The 17915-nt window shown below is 47.3% G+C and overlaps 7 protein-coding genes across 7 annotated transcripts; 3 read left to right on the top strand and 4 right to left on the bottom strand.

Annotated features, from left to right (window-relative positions):
• Positions 1-897: 897 nt before the first annotated feature.
• Positions 898-3225, top strand: N7479_010580 (Zn(II)2Cys6 transcription factor; the record flags this gene model as incomplete). The annotated part of the gene is made up of 1 exon (XM_057258271.1): positions 898-3225. One exon carries the CDS (start codon positions 898-900, stop codon positions 3223-3225), a length of 2328 nt encoding a protein of 775 aa, XP_057105729.1.
• A 481-nt stretch (positions 3226-3706) lies between these two features.
• N7479_010579 (alpha/beta hydrolase) lies at positions 3707-4853 on the bottom strand (the record flags this gene model as incomplete). Its single annotated transcript, XM_057258270.1, has 3 exons — positions 3707-3993; positions 4075-4735; positions 4797-4853. The coding sequence occupies 3 exons, from the start codon at positions 4851-4853 to the stop codon at positions 3707-3709; spliced, it is 1005 nt and encodes a 334-aa protein (XP_057105728.1).
• A 613-nt stretch (positions 4854-5466) lies between these two features.
• N7479_010578 (glycosyl hydrolase family 79 C-terminal domain-containing protein) lies at positions 5467-7250 on the top strand (the record flags this gene model as incomplete). Its single annotated transcript, XM_057258269.1, has 5 exons — positions 5467-5732; positions 5797-6303; positions 6365-6417; positions 6473-6669; positions 6726-7250. The coding sequence occupies 5 exons, from the start codon at positions 5467-5469 to the stop codon at positions 7248-7250; spliced, it is 1548 nt and encodes a 515-aa protein (XP_057105727.1).
• Positions 7251-7840: 590 nt separating this feature from the next.
• Positions 7841-9314, bottom strand: N7479_010577 (iron-containing alcohol dehydrogenase; the record flags this gene model as incomplete). The annotated part of the gene is made up of 3 exons (XM_057258268.1): positions 7841-8217; positions 8275-8782; positions 8922-9314. 3 exons carry the CDS (start codon positions 9312-9314, stop codon positions 7841-7843), a joined length of 1278 nt encoding a protein of 425 aa, XP_057105726.1.
• A 523-nt stretch (positions 9315-9837) lies between these two features.
• Positions 9838-11720, top strand: N7479_010576 (flavin-containing monooxygenase; the record flags this gene model as incomplete). The annotated part of the gene is made up of 3 exons (XM_057258267.1): positions 9838-11155; positions 11240-11434; positions 11488-11720. The coding sequence occupies 3 exons, from the start codon at positions 9838-9840 to the stop codon at positions 11718-11720; spliced, it is 1746 nt and encodes a 581-aa protein (XP_057105725.1).
• Positions 11721-12838: 1118 nt separating this feature from the next.
• On the bottom strand, positions 12839-14206 carry N7479_010575 (uncharacterized protein; the record flags this gene model as incomplete). Its single annotated transcript, XM_057258266.1, has 2 exons — positions 12839-13533; positions 13582-14206. 2 exons carry the CDS (start codon positions 14204-14206, stop codon positions 12839-12841), a joined length of 1320 nt encoding a protein of 439 aa, XP_057105724.1.
• A 1055-nt stretch (positions 14207-15261) lies between these two features.
• N7479_010574 (PH domain-containing protein) lies at positions 15262-16458 on the bottom strand (the record flags this gene model as incomplete). The annotated part of the gene is made up of 1 exon (XM_057258265.1): positions 15262-16458. The coding sequence occupies one exon, from the start codon at positions 16456-16458 to the stop codon at positions 15262-15264; it is 1197 nt and encodes a 398-aa protein (XP_057105723.1).
• Positions 16459-17915: the final 1457 nt, after the last annotated feature.

The following is a 17915-nucleotide window of genomic DNA, read 5'->3' as shown; positions in this document are numbered from 1 at the left end:
TAAATATGTATGTATCGTTGACCCACAAGAATCCATATAGGCACACCGAGATCAACCTATGGCTACTTGGTACTAGCATCTCATGGTGACTAAAAAGCCGAAGGCAATAAAACATGCCAAAGTGGACCAACAACCAAGAGCCAGCTGGAAGTGGTTTCTAACATTCCGGTACGATAGTGAACCCAACGAGCCAAAGAAGGGCCCGGCAAAGAAGTAGTTACTATAAGGGGATCTGCCTCTGGCCCGGTATCAAGCCTAAAATACTCGATGAATGGCGGAAATATTCAACGAATGCGGGATGCGGCATTGTAGGGATTACATACAGCCCCATGATAACAGATGCCAAGGCTGTTATAACCTGCCCCTGGACTGGCGAGTTACACACTAGGCCAAAATGACCACTATATCTGAGCATTACGCTCAGATATTCCAGGCTCCGATATATATAGTGCGACATGACAGCTGTGCTATGTACTTTGTATGGTGTATGCCCGAAAATCACGACTCATAATGCATATGGAGTAAGTGGTAGTGCGAGTAATAAAGTAAAGTGGCATATGAGCACGTCTAGAGAGACAACAGGTGCTGCAGATATGCTTCTTTTCTTTGCAAATGCATCGGTGATCATCGGCCTCGTGAAAGTTCCCGACGTCAGCACTTTGACCCCACGTACTAAAAGCCACCCGATAGTTGGTCGGATTCCCGGATGTGACCTGGGGCTAACTGGCTCCGCCACTGGGGACTTGCGGGGTTGGCAGTATAATCTGGGGAGACCGAGTTCCGCGGGACTGCCTTCTCTTCATTCCCGTTACGGATAATAGCTATATAATCGTCAATCGCATCGCTCGCTTCTCGCGACGATGATGCGCGGTAATATAGCTCTGCGAAAAAGCAAGGATGCGACAATATGCGACGCCATCAGCTAATGACTCGGGCCAGAACGACCACGACAACAGTGCTAACAGCAACCCTCAACAAGAAAAAGTCGCGGCATCGGGAAAAGATCGTCAGGACCGCACCCGTGCGACACGCGTGGGCCGGTCGGGGCCAAGATCTAGGTTGGGATGCCTGACGTGCAAGTGGAGACGTGTGCGATGCGACCAGGTTCATCCGGTCTGCGGTCATTGCTCTCGCCTTCAGTTAGACTGCGACTATGAGCCGCATCGACAGAGACGGAAACATCAGCGGATGAATGATGTAGCCCCAGCCGATCAAGCCCAAGAAGCCCTGATTTCCTTGGCTGCAAAGGGGGTACAGACTGATGATTCGCTAGCGCAGTCGGGTGGAACATTAGCAAGTAATAGTACTGCAGATCTACGGCACCCTTGGAGACTGCAAGACTCCCCGCCCGTGTCCAATCACGCACAAGATGGAATGCCAGGCGAGACCTCGTTTGGACATTTCCACAGCGCCGGTTACCTTCAGAGTGGCGTATATGCGACGCCAAGTCAGTGCAACGATTCCTTGCCGCCGTGGGATCTCTCAAGCGCGGTGAATTTTGTAGATGTGTTCTCCGGGGGAGATACGTCGTGGGCACAGGAGAGCTCGTGCACACTGCCCGATATCAGAGACACCCCAGCATCGTTCCCTCCGCAGGGAATACAGCCTATCGAGCGGGGGCGATTTGATAGTCCTTTGAAATTCACTGAGTCTAGCGCATTCAAACGCCTTGAGTCAGTAAAATCTAGCCATGACAGAATTGCTTCCCAGGCAGAACTATTGCGAGTGCAATCGACACCAGAAGCCCAGACTCTGACAAGATCGAGGACCGGTCCGTCACTGGGTTCAAACGAAGACCCCACGCGTCTTTTCCAGCTCTTCAGGAAAATCCAGCAGCCCCCAGCAGCCATTCTCATCGGCGGCTCCAAGCGCTGGCGTCGGCTACAGCATTACCTCTGCAGGCTGAGCGACCAGTCCCGTGCGGTCCACAGCTCTCTGTTATGTTTCATTGAGCTCTTCATGATCGACGAGATAACACCAGAAGAGGATCAGAGCGAAAGATGCATGAAGCGAATTCTGGGCCATCACGCTCTGGCATGCCAGGAGATCGAGCGCAAAATCTCCAAAAAGGGTCCAATCAAGCCGGTGACGAGGGAGTGCATGCTCGCAGCAATTTTCTTTTTAGGCTGGTTCGAGGTGATTAGGGACCAGGACTCAAGCCGCAGCCTTTTCCCACGAGAACTAGCCAATGCAGTCATTATGATTAGCGCAAAATGGAACAGGTATTCGAAGCAGCTGCTGTCGTGGCTGAACACCCTCGACAGTAAGGCGACTCATCTCGGCCGTGAGCATCTCCTGGCACCAGAGACCCTGCATGTTGTCTCTTACTACCACACCGAAATCACATCATCTCTGGATCGCAGGACTGATTATGACGACGATGGCTCTGATAATCCGGATCAATTGTCACCTGATATGTCGCCAGGGGTTTCATACTCGTCGCCTATGGAGTCAGTCAATACTCCACCGTTTTTCAGCCTGGGTCAGGTGAAGCAGACCATCCTCAAAGCTATCCTTCAACCAGCGCTCGCCTGGTATTTGACATCGCAATCATATTGCCGTCGTATCAGTGCGCATGACAAGCATCATCGGAGGCGGTTCACCAGTGACGATGAGTACGAAGTTATCACGGCATGCAAGGAGATTGAGATTGAACTGTTCGAGCTCTGGGATAGCCGGCCGGCTGCCATCACCATGCCTACGGACCAGCTCATGGCCGTGATATCGCCGGATATCGCTATTCAGCTAGAGGAGATCTTCAGCACATATGTCGCTAGCTTCTGGATCCTGTTCGTGTACCTGCATCGTATTACCTGGTGGCATCTCCCACATTCTCCCCTCGCGAAGAGGGCCCTGCTCGAAGTTTGGCACCACATGCAGCGTGCCCAAGGCGAAGAAGTGGATGGACCACTTCGCAAGATCATACATCCATGTTTAATGTGGCCTCTTTTCCTCTTTGGCTCAGAATCTCAAAATCAAGAGCATCGTACATGGGCGATTGAACAACTGGAGGCACTGGGCGAGAAAAGGTTGGCTGTCCCAGAGAATGGAACAAACGATGATACCCTGCCTCCTTTCAAGCTTAGCTCTGGTGCGACTAAGAACGCTCACAGAGCTGCGATACTTTTACGGGAGCTTGTAAAAGAGCAGGATGCTAAACAGGAGAGGGTCGATGACAGGGATCTTTCCATGAGGATGTTTGGATGCTATTTCTCTATTGTGTAATTGGAAATGTAGTTTACGTCCTGTACCTTTTCTCACTTCTCATGTCTCTCTTCCCCATGTTCCATTTCCCACCTTCTCGCACTACCTTGTCCTCTCTATGAACCAACCTTCCCCCGAGTCAAAACTTCTATATTGCTTGCCTTGAGCATTATGATTCTAGAACCATGATAGAATCTAATGATACCCGCTTTCTGAGAAACCAAGCCTGTAATCAAAATACCTCAAAAATACTAAAAATAACTCCATATCCTACTCTGTACTAGTATGCAAGCCACAGCCCCAATGTCATGAACTTCCAGCCAAGCGCCACCAAGAGGAAAACGGAAATTCGGATACTGATCAAACTGACCGAAACCCAGACTCTTTATAGCCTTTTACAGATCGGCTAATACTAAGTAGCCCAGAGATTATTAAGCGAAAATGCACAGCTTGAAATCAGATTCATTTAGGCTCGAAGTAATGCCGTTGCTATATAGTGCAATTATTCTTTCTCTAGCAACCACCGAAGTCCTGCAATAGAATCCGCCTTATGCTTTTTGCTAAACTCTGCGTTGGGCCAGAAAGTCCAGAAACTATGTGGCAGGCCAGGATAAAGGTCGATCTTTGTAGGTACGTGAGCCTCTTCCCGAAGCATCTTCTCGTAGACTAGCCCTTCATCTCGGAGAGGATCTGCCCCGGCTACTTGGAAGTAAGTTGGCGGGATACCAGCATGTGAAGGGAATGAAGCAGGTGATGCAAGAGGGGAGAATGGATCGTCTTCGTAAAGTCCTGTAGAACAAGGTTAGAATCAATAACGGGTGCATAAAGAGACTCTAGTTGGGCCACAGGAAAGGTGTGGTAGATACGCACCTCGGAAGAGTGCAATAGCTTTCTCATTCAAAATGAGCGCGTCCTTGTTCTCCTCTCTACTCGTATAATCCTGCTTCAGCCGCTCGGGAACAACTTCCGGCGACAGAATGCTCGGGATGCTCAAATACACACCGGTAAGGCTTGGGGTCAGGTTGTCGTCTCTGGCAAGATGCGATATGGCACAAGCGATGTTTGCCCCGGCAGAAATGCCAGCCACAATAAAGCCCTTCGTTAATCCGCCTCCATGAACACTAGAGTTATCAGCAGCCCACCTGACGGCATCGTAGCCATCGTACACGGCTGCCGGGAATTTGAACTCGGGGGCCAGCCGATAATCGACATTAATGCCGACACCATTAAGGTCCTGGCACCACTGCTTGCATAGAGAGGCCTCATTGTCGAGCCCGCCTAGAGCAAATCCGCCTCCATGGAACATCACCATCACAGGTCCATCTTGGGATTGAGGCCCGCGATAGACACGCACAGTAATATGGGAGCCATCGCGGGTGGGAATCAGGTGGTCCGACTCCATAATCGTCGTGTCACTTGGCGTACCAAGAGCCCCCGCCGCAGCCTGTTTCTTGCGGAGAAGCATCTCACGCAAGGCGTGGATATCAGTTGTATCACCTAGGGAGGCCGGGGTTGGGCCATCTTTTAGAATCTAGTACGGAGTACTAGTAAGCCCTTCTGTGTGGGTAGAAAGCTGGTGAGAGTAGACACACCTGTACAAGTTCAGGGTCCATATAACCCGTTGTTAGCATGAGAGTAGATGCTGACATTTTTGCTGTGGAACTGCTGGACAAATGCTGCAAGACTTCTGAAAGATTGCACAGTGTGATGGGTTATAGTGAGGGCATTGCTTTAAGGGAAATCTACGTGGTACAGATAGTCAGAAGTCTAACTAACCGACGCAGTCCCGATGCCCAAATGCCGAAGTCATTTCTAGAAACGAGCTCGCGACGCTCGCGTAAATTTTGATGGGCTCGCATAAATTTACTTGGCATAAGTCAAATTAACCGTGTAAGCGGCCAGCTCTCTGTGGGGTAGAACACATGGGGAAATGCGGAGGTCTGGGGAGAGGCTCAGCTGCTGTCCTTTACCTATTTTGTCGTATACTGTCGGTTGACGGCATTCGAATGTTTTTGCAGAAGCCTAATTCTCCAGCATATACTAATCCAAATGTTGATAAACCCGGAGGAGATCAATTATATGCCCCCACAAACCAAATTTCCACCTACCAGCTCCCAGTATAGATAGAATTTCTTCTGTAAAGATCAATTTCAGATGCCGACAGAACAGATAGCCGTAAACAAAGGATGAAGATAAATAGAGAGAGTGAGAACGAGTAGATTGTCATCAACAAGTTCCATTTACCAAACGTTCTCTGCCAGCATGTGGTCTTCTCGCCTTTCACTGGCAAGTATTGCCTTGTTCCTTACTCAGGGGCAATGTTCTTGCCCTCCTCTGGATATCCCAGCACCTGCGAAGAATATCGAGGCAGTCCCCCGTGACTACCAGTCATTTTCCATTGAATTCACCTATTTCCCTGATTATGCGGGTAATAAGTCGAATCCGAATGTGTTCTCCAAGAACCTCTTGGCCAACTTCAAAGATATCACGGGCGTGAACCCCAAATTGAGGATTGGGGGAAATTCTCAGTATGAATCTTTCCACTTGTACACTATTACTGGTAGAATACTCACATATTTGCTTTTTTTACAGGGACAATTCCGATTACTTTCCCGAGCAAAAGGAGAACATCAAACTCATCTTTAAGAATCCGGGCGATGACCAGCCGGAGAAAGCCCACTACGGTCCGTCCTATTTCGAATCTTACCAGACCCTGGGAGATATCCAGTTCATCCATGGCTTGAACATGAAACAAAATGACTCTCGTCAGCTCCGTGATGCGGCTGTGGGAGCATGCACTTCGCTCGGCTCCAACTTGCATCTCTTCGAGCTGGGAAATGAATGGAACTTCGGTCCTGGTATTTATCTGGCTGCCAATTACTCAATCCAGGACTATGTACAGGAATGGAAGAGGAAGTCTGACGTTGTGCTCGCTGGTGTTCAAAAGGCTTGCCCAGGTCCCTTTCCAGGATTTATGGCACCTAGCTTCCTTTACTTTGCATCTGGGCTTTTTAACCAGCAGTTTCCCTGGAAAGCAGAAGACCTCTACAAACTTGGATACGACCCGAAGAATTTGACCAAAGAGATCTCATTCCACACGTGAGTTTTCGTCATGTATCCGTAGTTAACACAATAATTCATCTAAAATTCCGATTTAAAGTTATATGAATGCCTTCCTGCCACCTCTGCCTCCAGCTGCCATGGATCTTCAGGGTATGGCATCATTCTAAGCTAACTTGACCAAAATAGAAGCACTAACACTAGATAGAAACTTTCATGAATCATACCAACATTGTTGAGAATCTTGCTCCTCAAATTCAGCGCGCCAAGAACCTCGCTCACCTTGGCCATCCTTTCACCCTTGATGAAATGAATTCAATGGCTGGCCAAGGTCGCAATGGCGTTACTGACGTTTTTGGAATTGCCTTATGGCTAGTGGACTTCTCGCTTTGGGCAGCTGCAAATGTATTGATATCGTCCCCTGTTCTAGACTAGATCACCCTAAACTAATCGATCCATAGAACATCAAGCGTCTCCATTTCCACCAGGCTCTCAACTATCGTTATACCTCGTGGCAGCCGATTCTAAGCAAAGGAATTCCTCCGGCCACCAGAGCTCCTTACTACGGCCAAGTCATGGTTGCCTCTGCTTTTGGTCGCTCAAAGAATGCTCGAGTTGCCAATATCCCTCTATCTGGAGATAAAGAGGCTGCCTATGGTATTTACGAGGGGAAGAAATTGTCTAAACTTGTTGTTCTCAATCTCCAGACGTTTAACCAGACAGCATTTGGGAACCGATTGACTCGAGAATACAAGTTCAACGTTCCTAGACACACGAAGAGGGTCAAGATTGAGCGTCTTATTGCTCCAGGAAGTGATTCTACTGGCAACATCACTTTTGGGGGCATTTCATACGATTATGGTCTTAAGAGGGGAAAGCCCACACTGGTGGATGCAAAGGAAAAGAACCAGTTTGTCAAGGTTAAAAATGGGGTTCTTCGAGTTGATGTTCCTGATTCATCTGCTGTCCTTCTAACCCTTCTTTGATTTGCTGTACGCTCGCGGGATTGGTTCTGTCCGTGTTCAATGAGATTCTCTTATTTCGGTCAAATAAAACTGTTTGGGTTTGAAATCTAGTGTATCTCTCAAAAATCAAATATGTGGTCTGATATTCCTACGAATTTGCATTACCGGGAATCGCTCTCTTCTTTTTTTCGATGAGACATCAATGGATAGGATTAAAGAATAAAGGAGTGGGGCTATTAAGTGGATCCGTTGATTAGGCTTAACTAGCGCGTATTCTAAGCTTAGTTAGGGATGGGGCGATATAGACAAGTTAAGATATTTCTTATAGCATAGCCTATGCAGTAGTTAAGAGCACCAAACTTGCTCTATCGATAGGTCCAGGTGGATTGCCCTTGAAACCACCTAAGGATATACATTGCTGGAAATCCCCTCTTCCTTTAAACTATCTTTTTTTTAAAACAAAATAAATATGTACATATTACACATTTCAAAAAAACAAAAAACAAAGGAAACGGGGTTATTAAAGTAGAATATCTACGCTTTAGACCATTCATATAAGTAACTTAGTAGTGGTAGGGTATGGAAAATGAACTTGATTATTGTTGTAATAACTAAGCAACAGCCTCCAAAATCTCCTGGACTTGCTCTTCCCTGAGCAACGGTACAGGGTTAGTAGGTGACCAGAAGTCACGAAGAGCCCCTTTCGAAAGTGCTGGGAAGATATCTCTGCCAACCTGCACCTCGTGAAGTGACCTGGGGAGGCCGAGTGCACGAATGATAGCATCGAGGAGTTGACCAAGGCTGGACATATCCGAGAGGCCTGCTTCTCGGAGTGCCGCTGCAACTTCAGGCTCAGACCAGAGAATATCTCGCACTTTATCTTGGCGTGCTTTTATCTGTGGATTCTCAGATCCATACTTGATATTGTACTCCATCACAGCGGGGCTCATGATACAACTGGTAATACCGTGCGGAACTCCTAATGGGCCTTTGCGTCTGTCAGCATATCACACGTTGTTATTCTGGGGTGGAAATGGCGCTGAACCTAGCTGATGGCCGATAGCATGGCTTCCGCCCAAAGGAATCCCAGCCCTGAGGTTGGCCATGGCAAACCTCGCGGCCAATTGACACTTATGTCTTGCGGGAATATCCTGGGGATCCTTTTTACACTTCATCAGACTTGGAACGATCATTCTCAAGCCATTCTCGGCATATTCATCAGACTTGGCCGTTGATCCCAGAGAGCACAGCGCCTCAACACAATGGTCGATGCTCCGCACACCTGTGCTCAGCCAATGGTACTCTGGAGTGAGTGTGGAGAGCTCCGCATCAAGGATCACAAGTCTAGAGCCCATCCCAGAGTGGATGAAGCCATGTTTGTGGTGTGTAGAATCCTCGGTTCCGCCGCCGGTGCTGAAATATTCTCCTCCAGATAGAGTTGTTGGAATATTTATGAGGGGAATCGTGGGCTCCTTAACATTTGCTGGAATTTCGGTACTCTCAATCGAGTAACGAGCCAGCTGAGATGGCTCAGTAATATCATTGGCAAGGCACTAGAGACCCATCAAAGATCAGCTTGCACTCTCAATAAAGAAAACTACCTCTATGCCCGCAGTATAGAAGTTCAAAACCGAAGAAGCAACAAGATATCTCAAGGGCGTTTCATCCACAAAAATTCAAGTGAAAACGAACCAGAAGGACAATTTTGGCACCGTCAGTTATGCTGCCAGCGCCAAGAGTAACGACGGAGTCAGCGTTAGCAGCCCGGCACTCGGCCGCGATGCTCAATATCTCAGACCATGGCGTATGGGGCGTAATTCCATTCCTTACGCCGACTACCTTGCTTTCACCAATCGCCTTGATCAGCCTGTCGACTCTGTCCGTGTTACGCGCCAGAGACCCAGACGCGATGATATACACCCTGGAAGCATGGAATGTATGTTCCAGATGCTTTGCGCATGATTCTTCATATGTGAGACCCCATGATACATGGGGTGTGGGCAGACTGAGGTGTTCAATGGGGAGACCGGCCAGGTTACCCGGGGGTTCGGTGAAGGCTAGTTCAAAAGTCTCTTTGGAATCCATGTTGGCACTGCCGCAAATTGCTTGTAGCTTTGGTGAAAATAATTCAATCGTAGTGGTGTTTCGTGACGTAGCAAGGAGACCCAAGTGTTGACCCCAGAGCCATACTTTTGGATAAAGCTGCAGGTTATAGGAAAATCCGGGAAATGCCTGTGGAGACTTCGGCTACTAAGCCACCGCGGGGTATTAGTCTGGGGTTGAAAGAGGCCAGCTCGTTTGTCGTGTATCTCGTTTCCATCGCCTCCGTCGCATCTGTCGCATTTTTCGGGTACTACTGTAGTCGCGCTAGATACCGCATTGCTTAGTCTCAAATAGGAACCTTAATGATGACAGGATTTTATGCAATTTATGCGATAGAATAGCACAAGGGTGTTCTGCATCTAACTGGTAGACGTCATCTGACATCCGTCGAGGTCATTTGATTACCTGCATGGATCTGATGCTCAAGTGGTATTTAAATCGCCCTCACGCTCAAAATGTGTTTTATCCTCTATCTTATCCAAGTATTCCATCGTAGCTTAACATCATGACCGATTCTCGTATTATGCTCATCTCCGGGGCGCCGGACGTCGGCGCCATTCCCGAACCCGGCGCACGGCATGATAATAATTGGTATAACCAAGATTTCCACGGGTATCGCGTTACTGAACAACCCGTGTTTACAAAGCGGCACCTACGAGTAGTTTGTGTTGGTGCCGGCGCTTCAGGTATCCAGCTCGCCTACAAGGCCGAGCGGCTCCTTGAGAACATCGACCTCCAGATCTATGAGAAGAACTCAGACATCGGTGGCACCTGGCTGGAGAACCGCTATCCAGGCTGTACCTGCGACATCCCATCTCATTCCTACCAGTTCACTTGGGCGCGGAACCCTACTTGGTCCAGCTTCTACTCTGGCGCCGAAGAAATCTGGCAGTATATGAAGGATGTTGCCGTCAAGTATGACTTGGAAAAGTACGTTCAGCTGGACACAAAGGTCCAGTCTGCCGAGTGGGACGAGCAGACCGGTCACTGGAACTTGAAAATTTCAGGTCCAGAAGGATCCGCCACTGAGGACTGGTGTGACATCTTGATCTCCGCGTCCGGCGTCGTCAACGCGTGGAAGTATCCTGCAATCACAGGAATCGAGACATACAAGGGGAAGCTGATGCACTCCGCACGCTGGGACGATTCATATGATTTGACTGGTAAGACCGTGGCCGTCATTGGCGGTGGCTCGTCCGCGGTGCAGATTATCCCAAACATCCAGCCCCTAGTCGGCAAGATGTATGCCTACTTGCGATCGGCCTCTTGGATCACCACCGGATTTGGTGCCAAGTATGCCGGACCGGGAGGCACAAATTTCAAGTATACAGCCGAGCAGATTAAAGAATTCGAGGAGAACCCCGAAGTTCTCAGGAAGTACTGTCGTGACATTGAAGGAGAATTGAACAAACGCTTTAACCTCGTGCACGGCAACTCTAACGACCAGAAAAATTCTAGAGTGCTTATCGGCAACATTATGAAGCAGAGACTCGGCAGCGAGAAGCTTGCCGAAAAGTTGGTCCCTGAATTTGCTCTTGGCTGTCGCCGAATGACTCCAGGATCCGGATATCTGGAGAGTCTTTCCAAGGAGAACGTGGAGGTCATTCACAAGAGCGTTGTGCGTCTGACTGAGGACGGTCTCGTTGATGAGGACGGTGTTGAGCAGAAAGTCGATGCTGTCATCTGCGCCACTGGATTCGATACCTCGTTCGCGCCTCATTTCACGGTCATCGGCCGGAAAGGAGCAAATATCAAACAGCAATTTGGTGATTTCCCACAGGGATACCTCGGTATCACAGCCGAGAACTTCCCAAATATGTTCCGTAAGTCAAGTCTTTGCCCCAATAGCTTTTACATGTATTTTGTTGGGCGGAATGCAATAACTAACATCCTGCCCTAAAATACAGTTTTGGCCGGGCCTAATTGCCCCGCCAGCCACAGTTCGATTTTGCCAATCATGGAGTGGTATACTCGCTACATTTTCCAGATGATTGAGAAGATTCAAACAGAAAACATCAAGTCATTCGAGGTCAAGGGTGGTGCAGTCAGAGACCTGTTTGACCACACCCACGAGTTAATGAAGCGCCTGGTTTGGTCGTCGCGTAAGTATCCATTTAGCCCCGGCATGGTAATATCTTGCTAACAAAATCGGCAGCCTGCCGCTCATGGTTCAAGAACGGCAAGATTCATGGTCCTGTCACAGCCATCTATCCCGGCTCGCGGCTGCATTTCTTCGAGGTGCTCAAGAATGTCCGATGGGAGGATTATAAACTGGAATACAAGACGGCAAATAGGTTCCAATTTATGGGAAATGGCTTTACACACACTGAAAGCAGCGTCAATGGTGACCCGGTGTGGTACTTTGATGATCCTTTTGTCCTGACTTGAGTCAGTGATATAGTGTTCCCAAAACCGGGATTCTTACCGCTCTTGTGCTTTATCGTTCTTTGCTTATTATAATCAATTCTTTACGTTTATTTTTAATGATTCTCTTATTGGATGCATATGATCGTTATATTTTTTGCCTGATTCACGAGATCTTAGTCCATCAGATAGTCTTGTGTATTTATATGGATGGCTCCATTGCCCAGCTGAAATAGACCATTAATTTATCTGCCTAAGATCCCTCATCAGTTATGAACCTTGTTTTGTTCAATAAGCTTGATTTTTTCAAAGAATATTTTCTCTAGAAATGAGGACTGTGAGGGAATGGACCATTTATCTCAACTTGAGCCGTTCCACTCGTTTCTGCTATTTATGCCAAGACTAACTAAAAGCTTGGTTTGAGAAAGCTTCATAACTTATAGTCACACCTTAGAGCCATCTATGTGTGATCTCTGAAGAGATATCCAGTGTAGCTACAAATCTAAACCTCAACCGTGATATTTTAATAGCGACTTGGGAATATAAACCAACAGATATTAGTTCACTCTTTTGGAAGGCATCACACTTCTCGCATTTCAGTTTTTGATTTCGACAATCGCCAAATTAGTTATCATCGTATCTGTAGTTTAGGATAACACCACTGAAAGGCTGAACTTTCTGGTTTACCCCGTGCACAGACATGTGATACGTGACATAGGCACAGGGCCGATTTGCATCATGTGTTTCAGCATTTCCATAATTCCGTCGAGTGGGAATTAATCCTGGTTTGCAGGTCCTATTCTGACATGCTGGTTGAAAACCAATTCTACCATCCGAGAGCAACGAAATGGCAATACCGGAGCGGAATAAGAAAACCATATGGCGGTGGCGTAAGAGCCAAAACAGACAATATAATCTTTCAGAGAGAGGTCGTTCTTCGCCTGTTGTCTCCCGGGACCGCGGGGCATGAATGGCGAGGTTAAACTGGTATATTGCTGACCAGAACAGGAATGACACTGCGAATATGACTACTGTTGTGAGCACGAATACCCAGACTGATGGGTTATCGAGTTCTCGTAGGTTCATGCCAAAAGTGGAAGTTGACAATGAGGCAGGCAAGAAAACAAAAGCAATTATGGTGACTAGGTAGAGACAAAACAGGCTGAGTATTGACCTCTGGATATCCATGGATGGTTTGTATAGCACTCACGCATCTTCATTCGTTTTCCCTCTTTGATCGCAAGCTCCGCTTGCAGAATAGCCTTTTTCGACTCCTCTAGGCTTAACCTGCCGACTTCCAACTGTTGCTCGTCTCTGAAGAGGGACTCCATCCTTCTAGTACATTTTATGGCATAGTCGTGGTCAATCTCAAATATGTCCCTGGATTGATGATCTCCAAGGGTTGGATCCCAGAACCTATCCCAGCTATCTCGGCTTGCAGCACTTGCTTCAATGTCAACCCGTAGAGCTCGCCATATTATATGTAGCGATTCACGGTTGATCTCGTCACTTTCACTGAGAAGCGTGGAGATGGTGTATAGCTCTGCGAACTTGAAATCTAAACACGGTGCCAGGAAAACCATCGCATTCAGGTGGGCCTCAGATACTCGATCACGAGGCCAGTTAATTAGAAAAGTGGTGTAAATATTGACGAAAACCTTGTAGTCGTTATAATAGTCGTAATAATCAGTGAAGAACTGAAATGGGGTGGAAGGGTCAACGCTTTCTGGAGCCACGCTCAATTGACGCCGAAAGCGAAATTGAGAGCGTAGAATCGACGCAGAAATAGGAATGTCGTTTTGATCATTTCGGCTCCGTCTTGGAGGAGTCCAGAAAACTGTCATGGCGTTAGCATAGCCCCTGCTCTAGTCAAATATGAACCTACTGAACACGATGTTCAAATCATGCTTCACTGTCGCTCCACACTGCCTCTCAAGAAAAAGTGCAAATCGTCCATAACCAAGATTAAGAAGCCCAGGTTTCTGCTTTGAGCAGGAATCCCACGGCAGGAAAGAAGCCACCGCACGTGGATCGAATATCTTCCCCTTGGGCCGGTTAAAATAATCGAAAATTGCTTTCAAAAGTTCCGGGTCCAGACCGTACTCCAGGGCAAAGATATCGTAGAAGAGGGTATGCCTCCAATAGTCCGATATCACAATTCTAGTGCGAAGGTCATTGCCGTGACACCGTGTGGCGCGTTGGAACTCCGCCTGATGCTTCTCGTCTGTCTGGCCCTCCTGGAGAAAAGGAAACACATGCGGAGAAGAGACAGAGCCACTTGCAGAGATGTCTATCATTGTGATCGAACCAGCTTGCGTGTAGTTACCTCTTCTCTCATAGGCTAGCTGATTTTCCTCAAAGAATTTTTCATAGAAATGCTTCTGCGAGGGAAACGTTGACCCGTACATGTAGTATTCTCTGTATGTCTGGAAGCCCATTTGGCGAGGGCTATCAGTTACCTCATGCTCGATAGGAGCCTCCGGCAATTCTTGTGCTGTTGGTGCAGTCATTGGGTGTGTTGTGTAGAAGATTGAGAAATGGGAATCATTCAATTTCCTCACTTCTTATTTGGGGCATTCCTATTCAATTAACTGGTGGCTTGGATACGGAGTATACTGCTATGTCAGCTCGGGCGACAAGGGAGGCTAATGAGGGCTAATAATAACTAACATGTACCTACACGTACGCCATCAGTAATAAATATGGTACTTTTTTCAAATGCATACAACTAGTTAAATACAGAAAAGTCCACGGACTACCTACATAGTATGTATGGACATACTGGTAATTAGTACTACATGTAATACATAGGTATTACTGGCAGTTTACTCCTAAATAGGCTAAAAACATGTGCATCAGCGCGAGTTCTCGCCCAAGTTGATACTGCAGGGCACCTGATTAGGACATCACCACTACGCTAGTCTTCATTCGTTGGCGTCCTGCATTGCATAGCCACGACTCATCATATACATCAAATGTACGGTGACAGCGTTTCGTGGAATTGAACTATATCATGCGAACAGGATAGACATATGGAAGCACCGCATATGTTTGTCGCATTAGAAATTTGAACGTAACGTTTCTCATGTGTAATATGTATTATGAACTAGAGTACTACAGCCCGAATCGATATGATACATAATAGGTGCTCAATATAGACAATGAAATGAAGACAGACGACAGACAAGAGAATGTCAGACTCGACAGTCAGAAGCATGAATGCACAATGAGAATGCGTCGCTTCGTTGGATTAAATCAAGAGACAAGAGTGTGAGAGAAACGAAAGGCAGAAAAAGAGCTGGGTAGCTTCGTGATCAAAAAGAACTCCTTCTCGTCCACTCAATGTGCATGAAGGTACTAACGCCAATCCGTTCCTTGAAGACTCTGAAGCTCACCACGAGACGAGTAGTCAAAACGAGATCACCAACCTGGGTATATTGAAAGAAAAGAAAAGGTAAGAGATGAAAGAGGGTCGCCGAAATATGGGGAATATGAACCGAAGGGAATAGGAATAGGTAGAGTAATAAAACAGGCTTTACTCAAGTACGGAGTAGAGCGAGGGGAATTATACAGAAGAGCCCAGAGCGGGATCCAATCTCCTGCGCGCTGCGAGAATGCTTTTCAAGGAGCCTAGCCAGCGCGCGAGGGACTCTTCGTCTGGAGCGCAAAGTCGATAGGTCTTTTCTTCGGCGATGATCTGCATGCAGAAGGTCTTTGATCTCGAAATAGGGTCTACTTCTGCGGCATCGAATACTTGAGACATGGGGATGAGCTTGATGGCTGCGTACTCCGCTTCATCTTTGTAGAAGGCAAGACTCTTAGGTCGAAGCACAACCCAGTGTCTTCTCCATTGGCGCACGGTCCCTTGGATGCGCAGCCCCTGCAGGTACCCCTGACAGATGACGCGCTCTGGATCACGCAGGATGCCTAGGTCTGATGGTCTGTGTGTGTCTCTGGGTAGAGATGCTGACGGCCGGGGTACTGGTTTATCCTCTTGTGCTGGAACGGATAGTGAATGAATGGAGGGCATGGATCGTAGATGGCTATTGCGTACTGGCCCAGGCCCATCGGAGAACTCTGAGTATGAGGTCATTTCGTTGCCAGAGTAATCTTGGATGTAAGGGAGTGCCTGGGCGTTTTTGCGGCGTGGGGACAGTGCGTGGCGTGGCTCGGGGGAGCTGGCTCGGCCAGTGGGATCGAAGTCGGAGTGATCGGTTGTCTCGTCAACGAGCTGTTTGTGGATCACCGGGGTTTCGCGCCTTTGGGTTAAAGCCAGGAAAGCTTGCTCGTCCGCGTCACCTGGGGTCTCGGCGCGAATGCGATCGATCCAGACCTCGGCATCGCGCTCAGTCGGGGCTTCGAAGCGGTAAGTCGTGGATGGGGTAAAGACACCAAAAACGTGTCGCCGGGTCGATCGCGGGGACTTGACGGGTGTGACCGCGGTCACTTCGGACAGAGAGATGGAGACTCGAAGGCGGGTGGTTTCCTCGTCTTTGTATACAGAAAGGAGGTTCGGTCGGAGGACGAGGTAGGCTGGTTTCCATGAGGCGCGAAAGACATGTTTGTGCTTGACTCGGCGATAGACTTTCCCTGTCTTCAAAACTCGATCGAATTCGAAGCTCCCATTTTCGTTGACTGGTGAAAAGGGATCCAAATTGCCACTGTTGTGAGGCCCTCGGAAATGAGATGAGGGGCCGGGTTCGGGGAGGTTAATCATCGGAGTTTTGCCCTCAGAAAAGGGCCGAGTCAGCACTGTAGTCATGTTGAGGTTTGGCAGCAGGGAAGAAAAGAAGAGAAAAGGGGGAACCCCACGATGGTGAGTCCATATAGTTTATTGTCATACGGGGGAGATATGATGAGGGGATGACGGGGGATGATCCGGAACCAAGCCTTTTGACCCTTTGGGTTTTTTTTAAACGGGCAAGTAAGGATCTACAATGTGCATAGAAATTATATGACTTTTGATATGCAAGTGGTGATATTCATTTTGATGGATATATTAGTATTAGCTGAACATATTTCCCTCAAGTTCTTTTGAGTAACCATGCACACGAGCAAAATAAACTTTGTATAAGGTCATATGCCCACCCCCTGGTATACAAAGTAGAAGGTTGTTCTAAGGTTATATAGAAGTGATATACTCCGTACTTCGTACATATAACTGATATAGAAGGAAAATACGGAGTACTCCGTAGTGATCTTAATATATGGCCACGGGTGCTCGACTAATTTGACTAATATAGGTAATATAAACAGAGGACCACGTACTCCGTACGGAGTACATACATCCATAGTACCTACAAAGTACTAGGGTCCAGACCTTAGATGAGACCCATAACCCCAAAAAGATAATTAAATTTGCAAATTAAAATTGAAAATTTTGAAATAAATTACATAAAATACTGTATTGACATCACGTGCCCAGTTTATGTATGAGATTGAACAGAATTCTATAAACATGGCATATATGTACCCAGTACCTACATAGTCACCTCTGTGAATCCGAAACATCATGTACCAGGTACCTTAAACAACTCAATAATAGGCACATATAAGAGGCTGAATGTGAATACTTAATAGGGTCTGACATCCCCAAGAATCATTACACGCGCTACTATTGGGTCTACCGGGGAAAGTTTGGACCCTCGATCGTCATGCGCTAATTCTGGAGATTGTATTGGCTATATAGAGACAAGTGAAACATGTCGACTCAGGAGATCTCTGACAAGTTATCCGAGTCAATCTTAGAATGATCTAAAAAACAGTACTTTAACTAAATAAACTATACATATCTATATGCTTGTACTCATCACCTATAGTGTATTATGTGTGCGATTTACCCGCAGGGCCGATATGGTGGATCAAGTGGGCTAGGCACAATACTACATATGTACAAAGTACCATCGGATATTCTTTTAGGCCCAGGTACAAGAGTACAAAGTACGCACAGTAGGGAGTACACAAGCACAAGCATAGTTTTTTTTAGCAGATGGGATCAAAATTATCGCACAGAAGCTTTTTTCTTCATTAGCTTAGGGGCTAGTACAGTAATACACCATTTACCTAAAATCACCTGGCCCCCCCCTAGACGCCATGAGAAGCCAATCACGGATCCGGCAAATGAACAAAGGAGGCGAGAACATCAACTCTGGGTAAACCTCAAATGTTGGGGATATACTAGAAAGAAGAGTCAAAGGAGACAAAACATTTACAGAAAAC

Source organism: Penicillium vulpinum, assembly GCF_028829585.1.
Source record: "Penicillium vulpinum strain IBT 29486 chromosome Unknown utg000004l_segment0_segment0, whole genome shotgun sequence".
Classification (NCBI taxonomy): domain Eukaryota; kingdom Fungi; phylum Ascomycota; class Eurotiomycetes; order Eurotiales; family Aspergillaceae; genus Penicillium; species Penicillium vulpinum.
Note: the sequence above shows the minus strand (reverse complement) of the source record. Positions and strands in the feature narration are given on the sequence as shown.